This window comes from Chanodichthys erythropterus, chromosome 3 (assembly GCF_024489055.1).
Source record: "Chanodichthys erythropterus isolate Z2021 chromosome 3, ASM2448905v1, whole genome shotgun sequence".
NCBI lineage: Eukaryota > Metazoa > Chordata > Actinopteri > Cypriniformes > Xenocyprididae > Chanodichthys > Chanodichthys erythropterus.
The window spans coordinates 23,238,335-23,262,135 of NC_090223.1; the positions used below are offsets into that span (position 1 = coordinate 23,238,335).

Consider the following 23,801-nt stretch of genomic DNA (forward strand, 5'->3'; position numbering starts at 1 on the left):
GGGGCAGGGAAGTGTTCCTCTGAGTGATGTAACTGTTGGGGCCGTAGCTGTGCAGACATAAACGTTTCCAGATGCTGCTTCTCAACTCAACAGAACGAGTTGGCAGCATTAGTCCTCATCTAGACTCCTCCTCTTCTCTTTCTTTTCTCTCTCTGTCTCACATCCCCCTCTCTGGCTTGGCAACCTGGTGGTCCTTTAAAGGGATAGTTCGCTCCAAAATGAAAATTCGGTCATCATTTACTCCCCGCCATTTTGTTCTAAACCCATATGACTCACTTTCTTCTGTTGATCACAAAAAAAATGATCTTCATGCAGAACTTTTCGATGTGACCATGCACTGTGAAGTGGTTTAAAAGATTGTTTTTCTTCCTTTCTCGTTGTGCTCTAATAGGAAAAAGAGAAGAAATACATGCTTCCTCTGGACAACCTGAAGCTCAGAGACGTGGAGAAAGGCTTCATGTCCAATAAGCACATTTTTGGTATCTTCAACACTGAGCAAAGGTCAGGGCTGACTGCAACTCTCTATATTTGTGTATTTGTGTTTGGTGGCTTCATGTGTTTGATCCCCCTCACAGGAACGTGTATAAGGACTTGCGTCAGATCGAGCTGGCCTGTGACACGCAGGAGGACATGGATAGCTGGAAAGCCTCTTTTCTCAGAGCAGGCGTTTATCCTGAGAAAGATCAGGTACAAATGTTTGGTTTGAACATGTGCAAACTAAAGCACTCCATATTCCATTGTTGAGATTTTAAAGCTTTCAAATCAATCTGAATATTCAATGGGAAATGATGAAGGGCAGGACACTACCTACACTACTAGAAGAATACTAGAAGTCTCTTATGCCCACCAAAGCTTATTTATTTATTTACTTATTTATTTGTGACAGAATTTTCAGCATTACTCAATTTTTCAGTGTAACATGATCTTTCAGAAATCATTCTAATATGATGATTTGCTGCTCAAGAAACATTTCTGATTATTATCAATTCTGAAATCAGTAGTGCTGCTTTGTTTTTGTGGAATATTGTTTTTTTATGTATAGAAAGTTCAATCTTTACTGTCCCTTTTGCTCAATTAATGCACATTTGTTAAATAAAAGTATTACTTTCTTTTCATCTTACTGATAGGGATTTGATCAAATAATCAATTTGTGCTATTAATATGATATCTTAAATTCTGAAGCTTGTTAAAGACAAGTGTGCTACACAAATTAGGTGTGCTATTAAATAAAAAATAAAAAAAGTGTTACACCCTGTTCTAATAAGAAAAACAGCTTGATGTGAGTTTGATGGTAAACTGGAAACCAACCCCAGCCGACAGATCACAACAAACATAAAAGTAAGATCCCGGACGAGCCCCCGTTTGTCACACCCCGTTCTAATAAGAAAAAGGACTTGACATGAATTTGATGGTAAACGGGAAACCAATCCCAGCTGACAGATCACCACAAACATAAAAGTAAGATCCCGGACGAGCCCCCATTTGTTACGCCCCATTTGAATAAGAAAAAGGGCTTTATGTGTGTTTGATGGTAAACGGGAAACCAACCCCTGCTGACAGATCACCACAGATATAAAAGTAAGATCCACAAATGATTTATTGAAGTGGAATAAAATAATTAAATAAAGGAACCATAGCTTCAGGGTGTCCCAAGGCCAAAACAACAAACAAAATAATAACTCACAAAAAAAAAACATGAATAAATGTCCTAACAAAAGAAACAAAATACAATACTCTAACTCCCTAAAATAAACAAATCGCAAAATAAACGGCAGGACACCCCTAGGCTCCTAAAGCACAGGCAGTAACTTAATTAAATCACTTCACAATGAAAATATTAACCATTTACAAAAACAAGTGGTTTGGAATCTGCAACGCAAGAACAAGCTTGCTTATTTTCCAAGAGTGCCGCCCTTTTAAGACGGAGCATCAGCAGGTTCAGCCAATCACATTTCTCTTCAGCAACCAATCCCTGCACAGACATACAGAAAAACACTCTAATAACCACAATACAACATGTTAAAAAAAACATTTAAGGCCTGTTTACACCATAGTTGATAACTATAATGATAAGAAATCATTCTAAATTTAAAAGAATAGCATAGTCCACACCACAACTATAAAGATAATGGCACATTTTTTCCACCTGGTGAATGAAAAAAACACTGATAGCCAATCAGGATCCATCCTGCTTTAAAGAGCTCAAGTGGTAGATGACAAAACTGCATGTCGGCACGGTCTTGGTTAGGTTAGCAGAAGTTGTTTTAGAGGTGGAGAAAGTTATTATAATTTGAGGAAAGATAACAGAATACTTTTTTTCTTTAGAATAGTGCACACTAATGCATTGACCATAATAATAAACAGGTATATTTATTAAGGATATAGGTCACTTTGAATTTCATGTTGTCTTTAAAATACATTCATACATTGTGTGTGTGTGTGTGTGTGTGTGTGTGTGTGTGTGTGTGTGTGTGTGTGTGTGTGTGTGTGTGTGTGTTTGTGTGTGTGTGTGTGTGTGTGTGTGTGTGTGTGTGTGTGTGCTTTTGTTTATATTACATTGTGGGGACCAAATGTCCCCATGATGTAATATAAACCTGAGTTCACCTACATCGTGGGGACCAGCCAGCGGTCCCCACAATGTAAATGGGTTTATAAATCATATAGAATGAGTTTTTGTGAAAAAGTAAAAGTTTGCACAGTTTCCTGTGAGGGTTAGGTTTAGGGGTAGGGGCAGGGTAGGGGGATAGAATGTACAGTTTGTTCAGTGTAAAATGCATTGAAGTCTATGGAAAGTCCCCACAATTCACAAAAACAAACGTGTGTGTGTGTGTGTGTGTGTGTGTGTGTGTGTGTGTGTGTGTGTGTGTGTGTGTGTGTGTGTGTGTGTGTGTGTGTGTGTGTGTGTGTGTGTGTGTGTGTGTGTGTGTGTGTGTGTGTGTGTGTGTGTGTGTGTGTGTGTGTGTGTGTGTGTGTGTAGGTGGAGTCAGAAGATGCTGCCCCTGCCGACAGTTTCTCCATGGACCCTCAGCTGGAGAGACAGGTGGAGACCATCCGTAACCTGGTGGACTCCTACATTGGTATCGTCAACAAGACCATCAGAGACCTCATGCCCAAGACTATCATGCATCTCATGATCAACAGCGTAAGCACACAACCGTTTATAACCGTTAATATTGAAAGGTATTGATTGTAATTTATTGCAAACATCCTCTCATCTTCATTAACCTTTCTTTCTTATTCTCTTGTCTTTCTGTCCCCAGGCTAAAGATTTCATCCATTCAGAGCTGCTGGCATACCTGTACTCCTCAGGAGATCAGAACAGTCTGATGGAGGAGTCTGCTGACCAGGCCCAGCGCAGAGACGAGATGCTGCGTATGTACCATGCCATCAAAGAGGCTCTCAGCATCATCGGAGACATTAGCACCAGCACCATATCCACTCCCGTGCCTCCACCCGTGAATGACAGCTGGATGCCGGAGACGAGGTTAGGACATGAACAACATTGGAAGGAATTAGATTTCCAGTATTGTGGCTTTTAATGTCAGAATGGAATTCTAGTATGCAGTATGGATTGTATATTGCCTACTGTTTTTTTTAAGTATGTGAAACAGTAGGGGTTAATCCACAAATGTTTCATTTAGTAGTCCATTCTCTGCACACAGTATGCATCAAATTAAATACTACAGAAATTATAAAGGTGTAGTTCACTCTCATGCCATTCCAAAACATTATGCCTTTTATTTTTTTTACTGTGAAAATGAAAAGATATTTTGAAAAATGTTTCAACGGTTTTTGTCCATAACAAAAACCAAAGTCCAAAACAACATTGTATGGACAAAAAAACACACACAAAAAACACTGCATCCGAAATCGCATACTAATTTACAGTAGGTGAAAACAGTAGTATGTCAGAATATGTAGTATTCAAAAGACAAAAAAGTACCTGGATGACTACTTGCACAGAGATTCTGAAGTGCACATCTGATGAACACTTTACTATCCCATGAGTCCACGGGAGACGAGTTGCACATCAAAGTGAAGCAATGCAACTGATGCTGGTAGGTCACATGACAATGTAGTATGTCCAGATTTTCATACTACACACATTCGTACTGTGTGGAAGTAATTACTTATTCAAAAGAAGTACCGACTGAGTATGCGATTTTGGACGCAGCCTGAGACATTCTTCAAAAAATCTTGGTTTGGGAGTAAACAAAGTTTAATTTTTGTGTGAACTATCCCTTTTAGTGTAGTGTGCTTCATATACTTTGTTTTAATTCTGTATTTCTTCTTTTCCTGTCCTGTGTAGCCCCACCCCCCAGCGCAGACCCCCTTCGTCAGCCCCGCCCCCCAGCAGACCTCCAGCAGTGAGAGGTCCAACACCAGGCCCACCCCCTCTTAACCCCACCCCTGCCTTTGCAGCCCCGCCCATTCCCTCTCGGCCAGGCCTGCCCATGAATGCCTTCGGCAACAGCAGCCAGGATCCTTTCAGTGCCCCACCTCAGATCCCATCCCGTCCCGCCCGTGTCCCTCCGGGCATCCCCAGGTAAGACCGTTAACCAGTGTATCGCCTCCATGTAGATATTTATTCTCACGTGTATGTGTGTGAGAACGAGCTTCTGGTGTCTGAAGCTCAGAGGAGTGAACGTTTGTTGAAAAACACAAGAAACGGTTGAGCAAAGGTTTGACTGATTTACTTTTTCTTTAGCTCTCATTCAGTTGCAATCAGATATTCTCTCCTGTCACATAACAAAACCTAAAACTAAACCTTCCAGTGTTGACATTTTCCTCTTTTGATCTCCTCTCATCTCATCTTTTTTTTTTTTTCTTTAGAGATTCTTCTCATCTCACCTTATTTTCATCTCTGTTCTCATCTTGTCTCATCTTGCCTTGTCTCTCTTAATCACGTCTTTTCTCATATCTATTCTCCTCATCTTTTCTCTTCTGATCTCGTTTTTTTCCTTATTCTTTCTCGTGTCATCTAATCTGGCGTCTTGTTTCTTTTCATCTCATCTCTTCTTGTGTTTACTTATTTAGTCTCATTTAGCCTTTTTCAGCTTGTCTCTTCCTTTCTTTTCTTTTCTTGTCTTGTCTCTTTTCGTCTGTTCTCATTTAGTCTAATCTAGCATCTTCTCATCTCATCTCTTGTTTCATCTCCTCTGGTCTAGTCTCATCTCCTCATGTAGTCTGTCCTCATCTTGTCTCTTCATCACTTCTAGTCTTTTCTTGTCTCATCTCCTCTCATCTAGTCTCATCTAACTTCTTTTCACTCCTCATCTTTTCTCTTATTGGTTTTCATTCCTCCTTGTGTAGTCTGTTCTAGTCACCTTTTCTAGTCTCATCTAACTTCTTATCTCTCTTCATCTTGTCTCATCACTTACATAGTTTCATCTAGTCTTCTCTGCCCTCATCTTTTTTCTTTTCTCATCTCATCTAGTCTCATCTCCTCTCATATAACCTCATCTAATCTTCTGTCCTCATCTTTTGTCTTTTCTCATCTCATCTAGTCTCATTTCCTCTCATATAACTTCATCTAGTCTTCTCTGTCCTCATCTTTTGTCTTTTCTCGTCTTTTAGTCTCATCTCCTCTCATATAACTTCATCTAGTCTTCTCTGTCCTCATTTTTTATCTTTTCTCATCTAATCTAGTCTCATCTCCTCTCATATAACTTTATCTAGTCTTCTCTGTCCTCATTTTTTATCTTTTCTCATCTCTAGTCTCATCTCCTCTCATATAACTTCATCTAGTCTTCTCTGTCCTCATTTTTTATCTTTTCTCATCTCTAGTCTCATCTCCTCTCATATAACTTCATCTAGTCTTCTCTGTCCTCATTTTTTATCTTTTCTCATCTAATCTAGTCTCATCTCCTCTCATATAACTTCATCTAGTCTTCTCTGTCCTCATTTTTTATCTTTTCTCATCTAATCTAGTCTCATCTCCTCTCATATAACTTCATCTAGTCTTCTCTGTCCTTATCTTTTGTCTTTTCTCATCTAGTCTCATCTCCTCATATAACGTCATCTAGTCTTGTCTGTCCTCATCTTTTGTCTTTTCTCGTCTCATCTAGTCTCATATCCTCTCATATAACTTCATCTAGTCTTCTCTGTCCTCATTTTTTATCTTTCTTGTCTCATTTAGTCTCATCTCCTCTCATATAACTTTATCTAGTCTTCTCTGTCCTCATCTTTTTTCTTTTCTCGTCTTTTAGTCTCATCTCCTCTCATATAACTTTATCTAGTCTTCTCTGTCCTCATCTTTTGTCTTTTCTCGTCTTTTAGTCTCATCTCCTCTCATATAACTTCATCTAGTCTTCTCTGTCCTCATTTTTTATCTTTTCTCATCTAATCTAGTCTCATCTCCTCTCATATAACTTTATCTAGTCTTCTCTGTCCTCATTTTTTATCTTTTCTCATCTCTAGTCTCATCTCCTCTCATATAACTTCATCTAGTCTTCTCTGTCCTCATTTTTTATCTTTTCTCATCTCTAGTCTCATCTCCTCTCATATAACTTTATCTAGTCTTCTCAGTCCTCATCTTTTTTCTTTTGCTCATCTAATCTAGTCTCATCTCCTCTCATATAACTTCATCTAGTCTTGTCTGCCCTCATCTTTTGTATTTTCTCATCTCATCTAGTCTCATCTCCTCTCATATAACTTTATCTAGTCTTCCTTGTCCTCATCTTTTGTCTATTCTCGTCTTTTAGTCTCATCTCCTCTCATATAACGTCATCTAGTCTTCTCTGTCCTCATCTTTTGTCTTTTCTCGTCTCATTTATTCTCATCTCCTCTCATATAACTTCATCTAGTCTTCTCTGTCCTCATCTTTTTTCTTTTGCTCATCTAATCTAGTCTCATCTCCTCTCATATAACTTTATCTAGTCTTCCTTGTCCTCATCTTTTGTCTATTCTCGTCTTTTAGTCTCATCTCCTCTCATATAACGTCATCTAGTCTTCTCTGTCCTCATCTTTTGTCTTTTCTCGTCTCATTTATTCTCATCTCCTCTCATATAACTTCATCTAGTCTTGTCTGCCCTCATCTTTTGTATTTTCTCATCTCATCTAATCTCATCTCCTCTCATATAACCTCATCTAATCTTCTGTCCTCATCTTTTGTCTTTTCTCATCTCATCTAGTCTCATCTCCTCTCATATAACCTCATCTAGTTTTGTCTGTCCTCATCTTTTCTCACCCCTCCTCGTCTAATTCCTTATCGCTTCTCCTCAATCTTTTCCCTGTGGTTGTGGGTATGTCTCACCTCTGTTTCTCACTCTTTTCTCCTCCTGCAGCAGAAGACCCCCTGGCGCTCCTAACCGGCCCACCATTATCCGCCCCGCCGAGCCCTCCCTGCTAGACTAGACCCGTGCGCTGTGCACCATAGTGTGCTGGGCCGAGAGGAAGGGCTGGAGAGCTGCACTGAAATGTGCATGCATGTCTACACAAACAGCCTGACCAATAGACCTTAATATAATCCACTCAAACTGTCCTCTGACCAGCGCTGCTAATCACATCCCTACTTTTAAATCCCAGAGGTCTAAATTAAGCACATAACTATTCAAAAAAAATATTATTATTATTGTTGTTATTATTTTGTTAAAATATATAAAGTGAATTAAAGGGTGTAGTGGCCTCCAACTTCAACTCATTTTATCACTCACATAGGTCAGGTGACCACCAGGGGGTATCCTACTCAACTTGTGTAGATGAACCAACATTAGACGACTCATGCCTCCTCTCTGACTAGTGGTTTAATGTGGGATAAGATGAATACAAGCACTGTGCAAGCTAGTTGCTGTTAAACTAGCCTGTCGTCTTCCTGTTCTCGGGTAACTGAAGGGTGGTTGAAGACCTTTTTCTTGTTATAGACACACTTCTTCATGTGTTTTTTGATTTCATTCTGTTTTCCTGACTCTAACTTGATATGCTGAAATAAGACACCATGACCGTTACCATTACTCTATGTGGGATTGATTTTGATCTGATTTCTATATCTCAGTATCGTTTTTTTTTTCATGTTCAGTTGGCCGCTTATTATGTACATGACTTCCGGCACCAAGCGACTGTTAATTATGACTCCATAGCAGCTAACCAAACAAATAAATACAAACACCTAGATGCAGACACTCATATTTGGTGTTAACACTCAACATCCTTTTTTTTGTTTTGACGGGAAATTCGGTTCTTAAAAAGCACTTCTGTTTTCACGGATGGGAATTTCTTAGAAAGCTGGAGATGCCGCAATTTGTATGCAAATCTCTTTAATGATCTGTTTATACAAATAATAATTTGTGTATATGAATATAATCCTGGAAAGCACGGTAACCACTGGCGACGGGGCTGACCCGTCAGCGCTCTGTAAGATAGTGTCTCAGGTAACATCAGACTCCAAATCTGGTAGCTTAGCATTTTGATTATTGTAACTTAAATTAATCTGCAAGGCCTTATTGGGGTGATTTTATTTCGCTTGGAATAATGAGGGTCGGGGGAGCGGGAAAACATCAGGCCGCTACAGGAAGTGGGAATGCACTCAAACACGAGGTCACTGAACATGGTACATGCAGGTGTATTTGGGTTCGTGGGGCGTTTGCTACATGGAAGCAGTCCGTTCAAACTTGACAGACACAGGGAACTTTCGGACAGCAAAACGGTGAAACAAAAGCTTTCGTGTAGACGTAGATTTACTAACACATGTATTTCTGAGTGTATTATTTATAACCTGGGCATTTGTCTTCGTGTTAATTGCCATTTTTCACAAACTGTTCGCATTCGAGTAGAACGACAGATATTCTTCGCTATCGATAGATTTGTGCCCTGTCGGTTGAGGTAATGATAGTTGAACAGAATTCAGAGTGAAAGCGGTCCAGCTGGTTTCCCATTGATCCGGTTTTGATTGCAGAATCTTTGATGTTTGCTTTTATTGATGTGCGCACAGGGAAATGGGCCACAACGAATTTTGTTTTCTTGATTAACTTGAGGATAAGAATTGCTGCAAGCGGGAGCGCAATATGTCTGTAAATAACCGAAGGATTTAAGTTGAACATGAGGTGAAACTTAAAAACTGCCTGCAGATTTCAATACCAAACGCTCTTGAGTCACTCCTGTATGTTATGGCTACAGTGATGGCAACCGTTGCTCCTTCTTCCTATCCAGTCAGTTCAAGGCTTGAATTAAAATTGTATCCAGCTTTATCTTTTCCCATTTCAAATTACTTAAACATCTGTTAAGAAGTGGATGAAGCCCAAATCACTGCAGCCATAACTTTCCTGTGGTCTTTAAGGTTATGGTGACCCAATCCCTGTCTCTCCCTCTAATAATTCTGTCTTTTTGTATGGAGTGAGGGACTGAGGACATATTTAGCGATCTTTTTTATGCTTTTGGAATAACAAATTGTCAAGTGCCTGTGTAGCAATTAAAACGGACTTGGAGCAAAATGCACAATGAGAATTGGAAGTGAGATAATAAAAGGTGTTGTGTATAATAAAGATCTGGTGCTCTGGTGGTCGGTGTTTCCTTGTGTCACGTCTCCTCACTGTCTCCTTGATTTACCATGACATGTCTCTCCCAGCATGCATCTTTTCCTCTTTGTGTTCTTATTGAAATTAATCAAAGGTAATGGATGTAGCGTGATGATACTCTCTGTTGGTGTAATCCAGTGTTTTTCAATCCTGCTTCAGGAGACTCCCAGCAGCACTGCACATGTTAGGTCTCAGTCTATGGCCCTGTTTCCACCTGGTATTGAGATGCGTTTTGGTTGATCGGATCACAAGTGGACGACGCTGAATACAGGTGTAAACGGGGTGTAAAACGTTTTGCGCTTGTCCACTTTCGATCAGTTCCAGAGGTAGTCGAAAATGCATTTGACCGGATTGCTTTCGCAGTGTAAATCCTCATGTGGTCAAATGTTTTTGAACAGCCACAAAAGACCATCTACACCCCACCTACTGACCTAACACGTAAGGTATGCGCACGCTAATCAGACGGGATTTAATCTTTGTTGGCTGAAGACCCGTTTGGTTTGAAGACGAAAAAATGTACCAAGCACAATGTTCTCTCACCATTCCTGATTTCTAACACTCACTCACAGCATTTGGCCGGTCTTGCGGCTGTCAGGGCAGAAATGAAAGCTGCTGCTCTCTGTACGCTTTTTCCGTTATCTCCGGACGCGTTCATATATATAAATTGCACAAGCTTGTTTTGTTCATTAGATCGAAAGATCTGGAAAATCCTTACATTTACTTGCCCATAGAGCCTCCTCTTGAAGAAATCAGGACAGAAGTGGTTGAAAGTGGACAAAAGATTCATAAATCCTCTCCCAAGGCCTCATGGGATATTAAAGTGCACACTTCAGAATCTCAGTGGAAGTAGTTGGTCACATGGGTACTTTTCGCCTATTGTTATGGATACTAAAATTTCAGAAATACTCAATTTCCATACAGTTTTTCACCTATAGTAGAGAAGTCAGCCTATTCAGATTCAGCTAAACAAAAAATGATTCTTTTTTTATCTTGTATTTTATTTTTATCAACTTATTTTTAAGTGCTTTAATATATTGACTGCATCCCAATTTGCTTGCTATCTGTCTTAAATACTATGCGTTATACTGTAAGTATTAGTGTGTCCTAAACAGTAGGAATGTTTTGTTTCAATTCAAAATGTGAATATTCGCAATAAGTGTATAGAGTCCTTGACTCCCAATTTAGGGCTGTATTGAATTCAAATTAACTTCTACCAGGCAAGGGTTGTGGAATTCTGTCTTCTACTGATTAGAATTCACATATTTATAAAACAAAAAAAAAAAAACTATTTTGTAATTGTTAGATAACATGATTATATCGGAACTAAAAAGGCAGAAGAATCTTGACTGTAAAGTGCTAGTGTTGTCAAAAGGTACTGGTACTTTTGGTACTGAGTTGATCCATAAATTAAAAAAAAAAAATGTAATGATACCAGCCTTTGTGCTGTACCAGTATTACAGCGTTCTAGATCAGTTTGATGTCTGCTGATAGGGACTCTTTCAGACGCTCCTGTAAAGCATCTATTTACAATGTGTTTTTGAAGTGTTGTGTCCGTGGTAGGTTTTGAAGCATGGAAGCTGGTTTATGCTGGTCATGTGCTGGATTAAGCTGGTCCAGAACCAGTTTAGGACCAGCACTTGACTATCTTAAACCAGCTAATGACCAGCATAATCCAGCTTCCATTCTTCAAAACCTACCTAACCAGTTTATTCAACAGGGGTAGTAGCTAATGTTGAGCATGTGAACACAATGGCCAATCAGTGGTGTTTAAGTTGGTCAGTGGAGCATCCAATACCGTTTCAAAACGTTTTCGTTCATTGCAAACTCATTGAACTCCAGTGCGGTTCCATTCATTCAGCACAGGTTTGTCTAGAATGTGGTTTTGAGTCCTGAAAATGTGCAGGTAATGCTGTATGTATTAAAGGTGCTAAAGAGGATGTTTTGTTTTATACATTTTAGAAATATTACTTGAAACTGTCTTTACTAACTGATAAAACACTATTAGGTGCACTGAAAGTAATAATATTAATATACATCATCTGTGCACGCGGTAGGGCCTTAAAAACTTCAGCCAATCGCGTAAACGATTGGCCCTCTGGCTTGTCAATCACTGCCGTGACGTTCCTTGTGAGAGACTTTCCACACTCCACAGGCGCCGCATTCAATGTTTTTGTCAGGAGACAGGAGTAACAACTGCAGATTATGAGTTACCTGCGGTGATTACCACATAATGAATCCAAAAAACACGACACAGCGAATGCCGGTGGTAAACACTCGTGTTCCAATACTCGTGCACAAGTTTTGGGAGGCGTTCCTTTGAAATGAGCTGTGAAAGAGGGGGCTGTTCTTACGCATGTGCTCATTTCAAAAACTCAGTAACCATCTTTGGATTCTCAGTCGACGAAAAAATCCTCTCTATCACCTTTAAGCGGTGCTTCCATACTAGCCATTAGCATCTGCACTAGAGGATTGTTTTTTGTGAAAAATGACGGGATTTGGGATTAGGATGAATGTAATGCGTAATCAATTATGTCAATGTGTCGTTCCAGCCCAGTTGCATCTTGATATCCCAGATTCTCTGTGTAACGTTAAGTGTTAGCAAGAAGCTAAACATATAAATGCATTGCTAATACATTAGTTATTATTTTTAGGCTGATACATTTAAAACTGCTGCACCCTCACTTCCAAACTCATTCATATCACAGAGAAGCCAAAAATAACACTTCATATATCCAACAGAAAGTATATATTTTTTAGCATGCACTAATCTAATCATGCATAGTAGTATACTGTTTAAAGCAGATGTGACGTGAATCGGGAAGGAGTGCAGGAACATCTAATGAGCTCATGATGAATCTCAGTGTTGAAGTTCTCAGGAACAGGATTGAGAACCACGTGGCTTCATCACAGCTATTTCCTCTGAAGCTGATTTATCTTTCTCAATATGACTCATGAGCAAGTTTCCTTAGTGCAAGTAAAAAAAAAAAAAAAGTCCTTTATCAAAGACCACATCTGAATAATGACCATTGTCATTATTCAGACGTTTAGTTGTGTCAAATATCAGCATGTGACCATGAGTAACACATATTTAACAGGCTATAATTTTGATGTAGTAAGCAGTTTCATAGCTTTTGAGATATTAATCTAACCCCACCCCTCGTTCACATGGTGAAACACTGTCATAATTGCAACCTCAGCACTTCATTCCTCATCAGGGCCTGTTGAGTTACTGTAAACATACTCTGTACAGCACGTAAATGAAATTTTCACTGTTGACGTGTGGTTTTGGTTGCGGTTGTTGAACAGACGTCCACCTCCCCGACGGCCGGAGAACCAGTGGTGAAGCTGATCCAGTGCTCTGGAGGAGGACCACCATACTGTACTGTATGGCAGCTCTACTACACCATGATGATATGATGCCTATCAATCAATTGTACAGAAAAGAAGCCAACTTCAATTTACAACACTATTTCTTTGACCAAAGATGAGATTCTTCCATGGATCATACATTCTTACATGGTCTTGTTTGAACTTCTCATGTTGACCTACTTTTTCAGCAGTCTGGGTTCCACAAGTATTTTCCCCATTTATTTTCTCCACAGATTTAAAACAAAAAGAAATATATACAGTTCAAAGCCTTGAACCAAACAAACCAGCTCATTAATTGCAGCAATGCAAACTTTGATGATTATGGTGAATCTGAAATGATGGTACAATCAATAAAAACTATTGACATTGAGTCATTGATTTGAAATAATAAATATAATAATTATTATTATTATTATTTTTAATATTTACAAAAGGTACAGAAGGAATAGAGTGCAGCAGTGCTGTGTTTTTGTAGATCAGTCCCTTAAGTTTGCGTCACACTGGTTCCTTCGACAAAAACCCATTAGGATTTTTCCATTGGCTTTTGGATTATTGCAGAAAATAAAGTTTATGATTCTTACACATTTTGTTCATCATGACAATCTTCGAAAATAAATACAACTTTTGTGAATTTTGAAGCCTAAATACAATCACCAGAAGAAAAAGCTAAACGTAGGCTATAAATAAACCACACCACAGACTTCAACATGACCTTCACTAAGCTTCTGACAACTCTTTTAGTTTTATTTAAAAACATTTTCCCTAAAAGTTTGAGTTAGAATTAGCCAATTGTAAGCAATCACCTTTTAAAAGACAAGTAAAAGCTTGAAGGTAATTTATGTGATTGAATAAAATGTGAAAATTTGTTCACTACAGACATTTTTTACAGCTATTTAACCAAAAACCTTCAGGACAATGAAACCAAAAGAGCTAAAATGCTAACTCGTTTATGGGTTTTGGACTACAAAAATACATCATCCCTGCCACAATCTATAGAGACTACAAGGATCTCATTCACAATGCTTTATGGGAGTGGGTGGATCCTGCCAGATCAGGGCCTGAATTGGATTGGTTGACAAGGCAAATTTGACCCAACTTGGCCAAAAAATGTAATAATGGTGAAGAGACTGCTCGTTTTTTGTTTTTACAAGTTTTTTCCTGTGATTTCTGATCAGAGAAACCAATTGATGGGTCACCCTTTTAGTGATAGGTAGTGTAGTTCTTCCCAGTTCACTGGGAATTTAGCAAGGTGATTTGTGGCCTGTAAAGAAGCATATATCACAAGCATTAAACCAACCGTTGTGCACCATTTGTGATCACAGACAGAGATACACACACACAGTTCCAGCATGCCATTTGTTCAATCAAATTAGTAGAGCAGAACTGTTGTATAAGCTCCCACAAAGTGAACTTACACCATTGATCTTTTAGTCACTACTACAGAAACATTTCAAAAGGGACTCACAATTTGAAGTTTTAGGTTTATAGTTAAGAGTTTAATGAAGTATTTGACGATTAGCCTGCAACATTTATTCATTGTTGATAGTAAATATTAAATGTGCTGCAAATAAACATTAAACTTCAAAGCATGAAAACACATGAAAAGAAACCAGTAAATCAAATCTATTTGCAGGACTCTGAGATTAAAATATAGAAGATGGCAAAATAATTTCACTTTCTTAAGTCTGGATTTGTCACAGTTTGGAGTCAAATCTTTTAATATTCCTGTTTGGGTTGTATAATGGCTCTTCTGAGATTTAATTTCATGATTTACAAGAGATGACCTGTTGCCAAAATTCTACTGGATAAATGAGTTTTATATTTGAATAGTTAACTGAGCATCATGTCTGTGAATTGTTACGTTGAAACTCCAGGACTCTTTATTTATAGGCCGTTTGTAATGAATATGGTTGTACATAATTGTTTTTTAGGGTTGTTGTTTAATGAGAATATTTGTATATTGTTGTAGGGTGATGGAAGATTATTAGAACTACTTAAAATGAATCAAACCTCAGATTAACCCGTAGAAGCAAAGAGATAAACGACAACGGTCTTGAAAGTATTCTGATTCCCACAGTACAGTAATAACTCAGTGCAGACAGCAAGTGACTTGAAATGTGCCATCAATAACCCAGATGAGTTTTAAATTCATTTTCTATTTGCACTTACAGTGCCATATATGACTGAGCTGCATTTGTTCCAAATGAGATGCTAATGTGTTGTATAATAAAACCATTCAAAGCGAAATGTTCCCTTGGATCTTTATTTTACTGCCATATAAATCCATAAGAAACATGTTCCTCACAATTTACTCCAATGTAATTCATTTCAAACGTCTCATAAATTATTTTAACCACATTCAAGTACAAAATTACATTCACATTCAATTGTTGCTACAGTACTTCAAGTAAAATTAGTAAATTTAGTGTTTACCAGTGTTAGTTAGTGCTCTAAAGGAAACTCTTACAATTAAAACTGAGCCAAGCTCCAAGATTTCAGATTCATTGATATCTCTAAACATGACATAAACTAGAGGGTTTGTTTTTTGTTTTTTTTACCTGAGAGTTTCCTCACTTCCATTAGTTTGTATTTTACGTTAACAGTGAGTGCATACAGTGTTACAACATCTTCCCCCGGTTCATCTCTGCTATGTGCAGACTCTGTGTTTGTCACTGAATAATCTGCGTACTGTGTAGACCTGTGTGAGGGCCACGCTGACAATGACCAGCAAACTGACGCTGGACCAGAAGGAAACCCGCCACAAGTTATCCTCCAGCAGGTAGCGGTCACGAGCCTCGAACGCCCGCAGCGTCGTCTGCAGCTGACGGCTTCGCTCCAGGTTCTTGTGCACAGCATCCATTGTGTCCTGTGTGTGACAAGAAAACTTGAATGCAGCTTTGCACAAAACATTGCATTTTGGTTGCGGTTAGGTTGTAACAGTACAACATTTGAAAAATACTTCAGAAAGCATGGCAAAATTAAGAAGAGAGAATTGAATGTACCCAAAGCATAACATTTGGTTAGCGTATCTGAATGACTAGAACTAGAAACTAGAACTTTGAGGAAAAAATTAATTGCAAATCCTTTCTTAATTGTATAAAATACATAATGGAAACATTGTGACAATACTAGCCTGGTGTATCCTATTTGATTCTCAAATTATATTTTACAAATGAATACACTTAATCTCCAGTAATATTACTGAGTTAACTGCACTGGCAGTATTAGATAAGAACAAAACTTAAACTGAATTGAGCTGAGTAATGATTGTTTTCTGTAGAGCTGCTTTATAGCTGACTTGACACATTTCTAAGGCCTCTAAATTATCAACATGATCAAAACTTTGCTGAAAAACATGCACACAATCTTCTACATGCCTTGATATTTAATACTTTTTTTTAGCAAGTAAAAGGCCTTTTAGTATAATTCTAAAAACGTCTTTTTGTTGTGAAATCTATACTGATTTTTAGAAAGTGTCAAATATGATACGTGCGTTTATTTGTCGTGTTGCACTGCATTATATGTTTTGTCCCCACAATTAAAACTACAGAGCTTTGATCCTAAAACTAAGCATTTAAATATCATCTTACTAAGACATACTGTATTATTGCGAGACATACACAGTAAAAGTTAAATCAGCTCTGCTCAGAGTACATATGGTCCCTCTCTAAATGGTGTTAAAGTAACACTGAACCAGAGTTAAAGTTCATGAGATAATTAAGCAATTAATATGGCTGTGACTGAAGTCAGTTGTAGTTCTTGTGTTTCTCTTTTCTTCAGTGATTTTGCTTGTTAACAGCAGGTGTTCATCACTAATGTGCAATCATTATTTAATTTATTGCTTAATTGTCTCATTAACTTTAACTCTGATTTAGTGTTATTTTAACACTATTTAGAGAGGGACCATATGTACTCTGAGCAGAGTTGATTTTACTCTGGAGATTTTGCTGTGTAGAGTGACTGATATTTATATGCATTTTATGTCAGTAGTCTGCTATACTGTTATAAAGATCTCATTGATCTACATTACATAACAATCAGAATTTCATCTTACTTTTTGCCCATATAAATATCAGCAACCGTACCAAATTGCATATTTTTGCTCATTTTAGGCCTCTGAATAAAATTGAGGTGTTTTTTTCCTCCTAGAGTATGAGATTCATATGCCTAAGTATGAGATACATAAGCCTAATGCATCAAAAAACACTTTTTGTCTAAAAGTTCAATAAACTGTTCCATTTATTGTTTATTTTTTTATTTTTTTTAAGGAAAAAATTTTTTTCCTGGTAACTGTGATTTTACCAACTAAGACATCCTGTCTGAAAATGTAGTGCTAACCCCATCCATACCCCTAAATCTAACCCTACCCAAAAGATATCCTGGTTGTAAGCCTAAACTTGACATAAACTGTAAACTGGTCCCTCAAATCTGATTGGTTGATTGAAATGTTGTTCCAGGATCAAAAAGATATTGATCCAGGAACACGTTGCATTTGATGAAATCACGTTCACCATACTTCCTACTGGATACCGGCAGGGTGAACATGATTTCACCATCATTTCAATCAACTAATCAGATTTGAGGGACAAGTTTAGACTTGCAACCAGGGTTAAGTGCTTCTACATCAATGTTATTCACCTATCTTTTTCCCTCTGATTTTATGGATAACTTATGGGTCGGGCAACATTTAGGGGTAAGGCTGAATTTTCAGACAGGAACGTTGTTCCAGGATCAAAAAATAATGTTGATCCAGGGACATGTCTTACTTGGCAATGAATGAAGAGATATTTGATTGGTGTACCCTGATATCCTCCAGTTTGTACTCCAGCGAGTCCTCCGGTTCAGCCAGAGCAGCCCAGTCATCCTCATCCTCAGTCTCCTCCTCTGGTCCATCCACGATCACTTCCATGTACACCATCTTCTCTGAAACACGGCTGAAGCTGTTATCAAAGCATATCCTGTAGTCGCCCTCCTCAGTGGGGTCCACCCTGACAGAAATCCCCCACAGACACACAGCCCGATTACTTTAACGCACACCATTAGTGTAAGACATGTTACATCATAAGATAAAATAGGAGATTTTGAGAAACGTCTTCTATTTTTTGTCCATACAATGGAAGTGAATAGAAACCAAAACTTTTTGGTTACCAGCATTCTTCAAATTATCTGCTTTTATGTTCCGCAGAAGAAAGAAAGTCATACAGGCTTGGAACATCATGAGGTAAATGATTTTTCATTTCATACGTGAATGATCCTTTTAAGTGCACCTTACTTTTCAGTTGACTACACTTAAAGCATCCGATTCTGTAAACAGGCGACTGTTTTCAGTAAATTCAGTTTCAGTGTGGTCACTGTAAGCCTTGCAGACAGCATGCAAATTTGCAGCAGAGGACATGCAAATTTGGTGGGTTATGACGGTCCGAAACTAACTGCTATGAGTAAACGTGAGAAGCTTCTGCTCGACGCGTGACGGAATGTGAAACCTACGTGTGGATGCCGTCCGATTTTCTGAAGTCGGAGACCAGTCTGTATCCACGGGGGGAGATCAGAGTGAAGCCCACGTCCAGCCCTGCACCTGCAATCACCTGTACATACATACACAGATGGGTTAAGAGAGGTTAAAAACACATTTTTTAAAAATTTCATATTGCAGTATTTATCTGTGCACATCCTTTCTTTTAAATTCACGTGCCCTCATAATCTTTAATTAAAATAACTTCCCCTTCCTCTTGAAGCGACATCTCTTCTCTGATGATGTGTTTACTGGAGTGAGGGCGGGGCAACCTGTCACTCACATGAGATCAACCGATAGCAAACCACAACCATCTAATCAATTCCCCATGGACAAAATCAAGTTCCGCCCTACATTATTTGTTTGAGAAGCTGTTTTACTTGGATATATGTCACAATATAGGGAATAAAAGACTATCACAACTTCTGTTTTATGCAACTCAAGCAGGGTGATTGATAAATGAAACTGCATTTTACCTCTGTAATGCGATGTGTATCCAAGTGCGAAGTATGAAATATGTTGAAAGAAAAGAATGTTGATTTTATCCATCAGGAGTTAAATATATGATAAAAAAGTGCTCTACTTGATGTGGTTGGAAAATAAGAGAACTTTATGACATTAGTTGTTTAAGAGGCAGAGCAGTTACATTTTAAAGAAATATTTTACAGACAAATATCCTTACTTTGGAATAAAGTGCACCCATGAATCATGCAAATAAGAACAGTGATGCCAGTGTGTATTAAATCATTATGAAACATGAACAAGAAACCTAAATTGTAATTAATGCATTTTTTTACACAATGAAAAAAAGAATGGCCACAGTAAAGAAAAATCTATGTCTTAAAAATATTGGTTTCATTTGGTTTTGAAAAACTTTTGTACCATTTTTTTTTTATGGAAAATTTAAAGTCAGCATGAAATGGAAGTTGCGATAGTCTTTTCTTTCCTTTTGTGACATATGTCCAAGTGAAACAGCTTCTCAAACAAGAACAAATGTAGGGCGGGACTTGATTGGATGGTTTCTACTGCTGTGATGTCATGTGAGTGACAGGTTGCCCCGCCCTCACACCAGCAAACACATCATCAGAGAGGAGATGTTGCTGCAAGAGGGAGGGCAAGTTATTTTGATTAAAGATTATGATGATATGAATTAAAAAATTAATGAAGGGCACAGATAAATCATTTAGAATAAATACTAGAGATGCACCAATACCGATAGCCGATTATTCAGAGTGATATCTGCCGATACCGATAGTTTGGGGGTTCTGCCTTTTATACCTTCTTTTAAATTAATGATAATTTCATTATAATTAATCATTAATCATTATATTTTGTAATTATTATATTTTGAAAGAAATGCAAGTGAAAACTATTCTCTCCATTTCATCAACATTTTTTCAGAGTAACTGGTATCAGTTATGAACATAAAACACATTACTCAAATTAATAGAACACATTAGGTAATTTCTGAAGATTAAATTAATATTTTTTAACTTTCAGAGTGTTATTAATTCATATAATTACTAGTAATATTGAACATCCAACTGGTTTCTTAGCATTTTCTTTACACAAAGCCCAAATGCCCTGCCCCCTTTTGATTGACAGGATATATCAGCCCTGACTGTCGTCTGTTTTTAAACTATGATATCGGACAAAAATCGGTATTGGACGATAAAAGCAAATTTTCACACTATCGGCCAGTATCGATTGTTGGCAGATATATCGGTGCATCTCTAATAAATACTGCAATATTTCATTAATAAAAAGCAAGAATTGTCGATTTTGATTTAATGGTGACTTTAATCACTCTAAAAATGTCATGTGATGTAACCAATAACCATTAAGTAATAAGTAATGACATATTTACCTTACACATTTAATACATGTACATGTTTTTAAACATCATTTAGCACACAAAGTATTTTCTTTTTCAAATATCATGAATTATTTAACTCCCATAAATCATTACGTTTTTTCTGCACAATGAAAAAAAAAAAAATGGCCACAGTAAAGAAAAATCTATTCTAAAACATATTGTTAGAAATGTCGGCTTCATATGGTTTTGAAAAACTTTTTTACCATTTTAATTCATATAATTACTATTAAAAGGTGCCCTAGAACCAGCTTTTACAAGATGTAATATAAGTCTAAGGTGTCCCCTGAATGTGTCTGTGAAGTTTCAGCTCAAAATACCCCATAGATTTTTTTTTAATTAATTTTTTTAACTGCCTATTTTGGGGCATCATTAACTATGCACCGATTCAGCGCGCGGCCCCTTTAAATCGCGCGCTCCCAGATCCAGACCTTAATACTGGCTTGTCTAATGTCTTGAACATGGGCTGGCATATGCAAATATTGGGGGCGTACATATTATTGATCCCGACTGTAATGTAACAGTCTGTGTTATGTTGAGATTCGCCTCTCTAATAAATACTGCAATATTGCATTAATAAAAGGCAAGAATTGTAGATTTTGATTTAATGGTGAGTTTAATCACTCTAAAAATGTCATGTGATGTAACCAATAACCATTAAGTAAAATGTAATGGCATATTTACCTTACACATTTAATACATGTTTTTTTAACATAATTTAGTGTACAAAGTATTTTCTTTTACAAATATCATGAATTATTTAACTCCCATAAATCATTACGTTTTTGGGGAGTCACACCACATGACATTTGACAACCTAAACGTGCCGTGTCATTAAGAGATTTTTTGAGAGATTAATGACCTTGACACACAGTCACAGTCTTCTCTATAGTCTCTATGATATAATTTCCTAATTAAACCCTGCGGCTTGTGACAACACTTTGATGTCCTAAGACACGAAACGATTGGTTAGTGTGAGAAACCGAACAGTATTTATATTATTTTTTCAATAATATAAAAAAAAAGTGCTCTGATGATGGAAATGATGTCTCGCGCTTACACTTCAATGAGTGCTAGACATCACTTCCATCATCAGAGCACATTCAGACCTCACTAACCGGATGCTGAAGGCAGTTGGACATAGTGGTGTTTTAGACGTAAAAAATTATATAAATACTGTTCGTTTTCTCACACAAACCAATTGTTTCGTGTCTTAGGACATCAATTAATTTGGATTTGCCTGTTGTTGTTTTTTTATACTCTTATACATGGAGTTCCCATTTACATGCATTATTTGACTGACAGACTGCGACGGTTGGAGTTAAAAATCATAATTTGTGTTCTACTAAAGAAACAAAGTCACCTACATCTTTAATGTCCTGGGGGTAAGCAGATAAACATCAAATTTTCATTTTTGGGTGAACTATCCCTTTAAGATCAGACAAAAGGGGACATTTTGACCAGCCAAGTATACAGCCAGTGATGATAATCTCAAAATGACCAAATATTGGCTACAGAGTCTCAGTCAAAAACTACAGGTTGTGAGTGAGAGTTTGGATTATTATGTCACACCAACATTTCTCATACTTACATGGGCAAACTATTAAAGACTTCAACCCCTGCCATTACTATGATTCTTTCACATGTCCTCCTTTTTTCCCAAATTCAAATAACAGGTCTCCTATCTTCCGCCAGCTGATAAAGCAGCTCAATGAGGAGCCAATGTGCCGTTACTAGAGATAAAGTGTGGCAGACAGCAACCATGCAGCACTGGAAACACTCTGATCTTTCGGACACATGGAATGAGCTTTGGGTCGGGTCAGCTGTCCCGCAGCTGTGCCTGTTTTTAACATAAAGCAGGGCGGCTCCACAAACACACCCCAGACAAGCTTACAACGCACAGGGCTGTACAAAAATAACTATCTACTGTGTGTGATATTTAAAGATGACTGAATGAGGATTGCGCATGTCTTTAGTATGCAAATGACTCTGATGTCAATAATATTGAACTTCCCACCAGAACTGTAAAGAACCACAACAATGAAACCAAACCAAGCACAAGCTGTTTGTGTACAATGAGCAATACATTTGTTACAGTATTAACCTCATTGTTAGTAGCTCATGTGCATTAAATAATATTAACAGATACAACGTTTGACATGTAATAAATGTTGAAATTATCATTCAGTATGATGTTAACACATGAAACCTTATTGTAAAATGTCTGTATCTGTACTTCACATGCTTCATATAAATGTACTTTGACCAAAACATGCACCTATGAAAGGAAATGTCCTGCTACTTCCTGGTCATTACTGCCAAGCAAAATTGCAATGTAATGCAGCAGAGTTACTAATAAAATGATAAATAACAATAAACCAAAAGCTATTCTTAACTTTGCAAACATGACCATTTTTGACAAGTTACTTCTATTTCTCAATTTTGCCGAGTTTTTATTTAGTCCGGCTTCTCTTGAGTTAGTTTTAAAAATAATTTTACATAGGTTATCATTTTAAATAGTTTAATTTAAAAGGTTTTATTGACCTGGTACTCCACTTCTATACTGCCGTTAATAGAGGTTGTTTGGAAGAAGCACTCGGTTGCTCCTGCAGGTAGAAGGAAAGTGAACTCGGAGTCCTTATTCTGTCCGAATTCGAATCCCAAATCCACGCAGAGCGTCAGAAAGAGCAGCAAACACACTACAAGACGCGTCTCCATTACTTTGCTCTTCATAAACACACTAGAGCAGCTGTTTCAAACAGCCCGTCTCCGAACTGCGAACGACGCGACCGAACTAGACGCGATCATTGCCTTCCACACTGTAAGCGCATTGTTTGGACTCTTGCAGTCACAAACAGCCGCGTTTGAAGTTTGACAACTTCGTTGATAATGGACGCGTTGTAGTTTTTTGCTGCGTCGCGTGAAACGCGCAAACATATGGCAAGCCAAAGTACTCACAAACGCCTGGTCGGACGTCTGATTGCACACGGACGCGTCAAAAGCGCGCGTTTTGGCAGCAAAACGCGCGTCCTCGACGTGTGATTTGCGTTAAGAACGCGCGTTTTTAACGCGCGCTTTGGTATCATGGAAAACGCGCGTCAAGAACGCGCGTTTTTGTGTACCTAAACGCGCGTTCTCAACGTGTGATTTGCTATTAAAACGCGCGTTCTTGACGTGCGCTTTGGAGTGACAAAAACGCGCGTTTTTGACGTGCGTTTATCATAACGAAAATGGGCGTCGAATACGTGCGTTTTGAGTCAGACAAAACGCTCGTTATGAACGTGTAAACAGGTAAACCAAACAGACAGTGCAAACGTGTGTTTGAAGTGTCCATCAGGCGAAGAGAACGCGCTCTTTCCTTAGTGTTCTCAAAAGTGCACGTCGAAAGCGTGTGCTCTCTCTTTAGGGCTTTGAGTCTGTTATAGGTTTAGGACAGCATTATCATTAAACTCAACCAAAACAACATGGAATTATCAAGGATAAATTTGGCAGATGATTATAATTGTTGAGTTATAATCCAGTATAATTAATATGA

The 23,801-nt window shown here is 37.9% G+C and overlaps 2 protein-coding genes across 14 annotated transcripts in view; one reads left to right on the forward strand and one right to left on the reverse strand.

Moving 5' to 3' along the window:
- dnm2a (dynamin 2a) overlaps positions 1-9,146 on the forward strand; it is a 55,382-nt gene extending 46,236 nt beyond the window's left edge. For 9 of the 13 annotated variants that reach the window (XM_067381411.1, XM_067381409.1, XM_067381420.1 and 6 more), the window contains 6 exons: positions 392-501; positions 576-687; positions 2,978-3,142; positions 3,261-3,484; positions 4,310-4,546; positions 7,287-9,146. In XM_067381411.1, the coding sequence (XP_067237512.1) occupies positions 392-501; positions 576-687; positions 2,978-3,142; positions 3,261-3,484; positions 4,310-4,546; positions 7,287-7,356 (918 nt within the window). In that variant the 3' untranslated portion in view covers positions 7,357-9,146. Of the gene's footprint in view, positions 1-391; positions 502-575; positions 688-2,977; positions 3,143-3,260; positions 3,485-4,309; positions 4,551-7,286 lie in introns of those variants that run through there. The other 4 variants (XM_067381415.1, XM_067381416.1, XM_067381421.1 and 1 more) reach the window with 2 other exon arrangements.
- A 3,672-nt stretch (positions 9,147-12,818) lies between these two features.
- tmed1a (transmembrane p24 trafficking protein 1a) lies at positions 12,819-23,212 on the reverse strand. Its single transcript, XM_067381424.1, has 4 exons — positions 22,811-23,212; positions 18,369-18,466; positions 17,683-17,869; positions 12,819-15,747 (listed from the first exon to the last, which is right to left on the reverse strand). Exons 1-4 carry the CDS (start codon positions 22,997-22,999, stop codon positions 15,529-15,531), a joined length of 693 nt encoding a protein of 230 aa, XP_067237525.1. The 5' UTR covers positions 23,000-23,212; the 3' UTR covers positions 12,819-15,528.
- Positions 23,213-23,801: the final 589 nt, after the last annotated feature.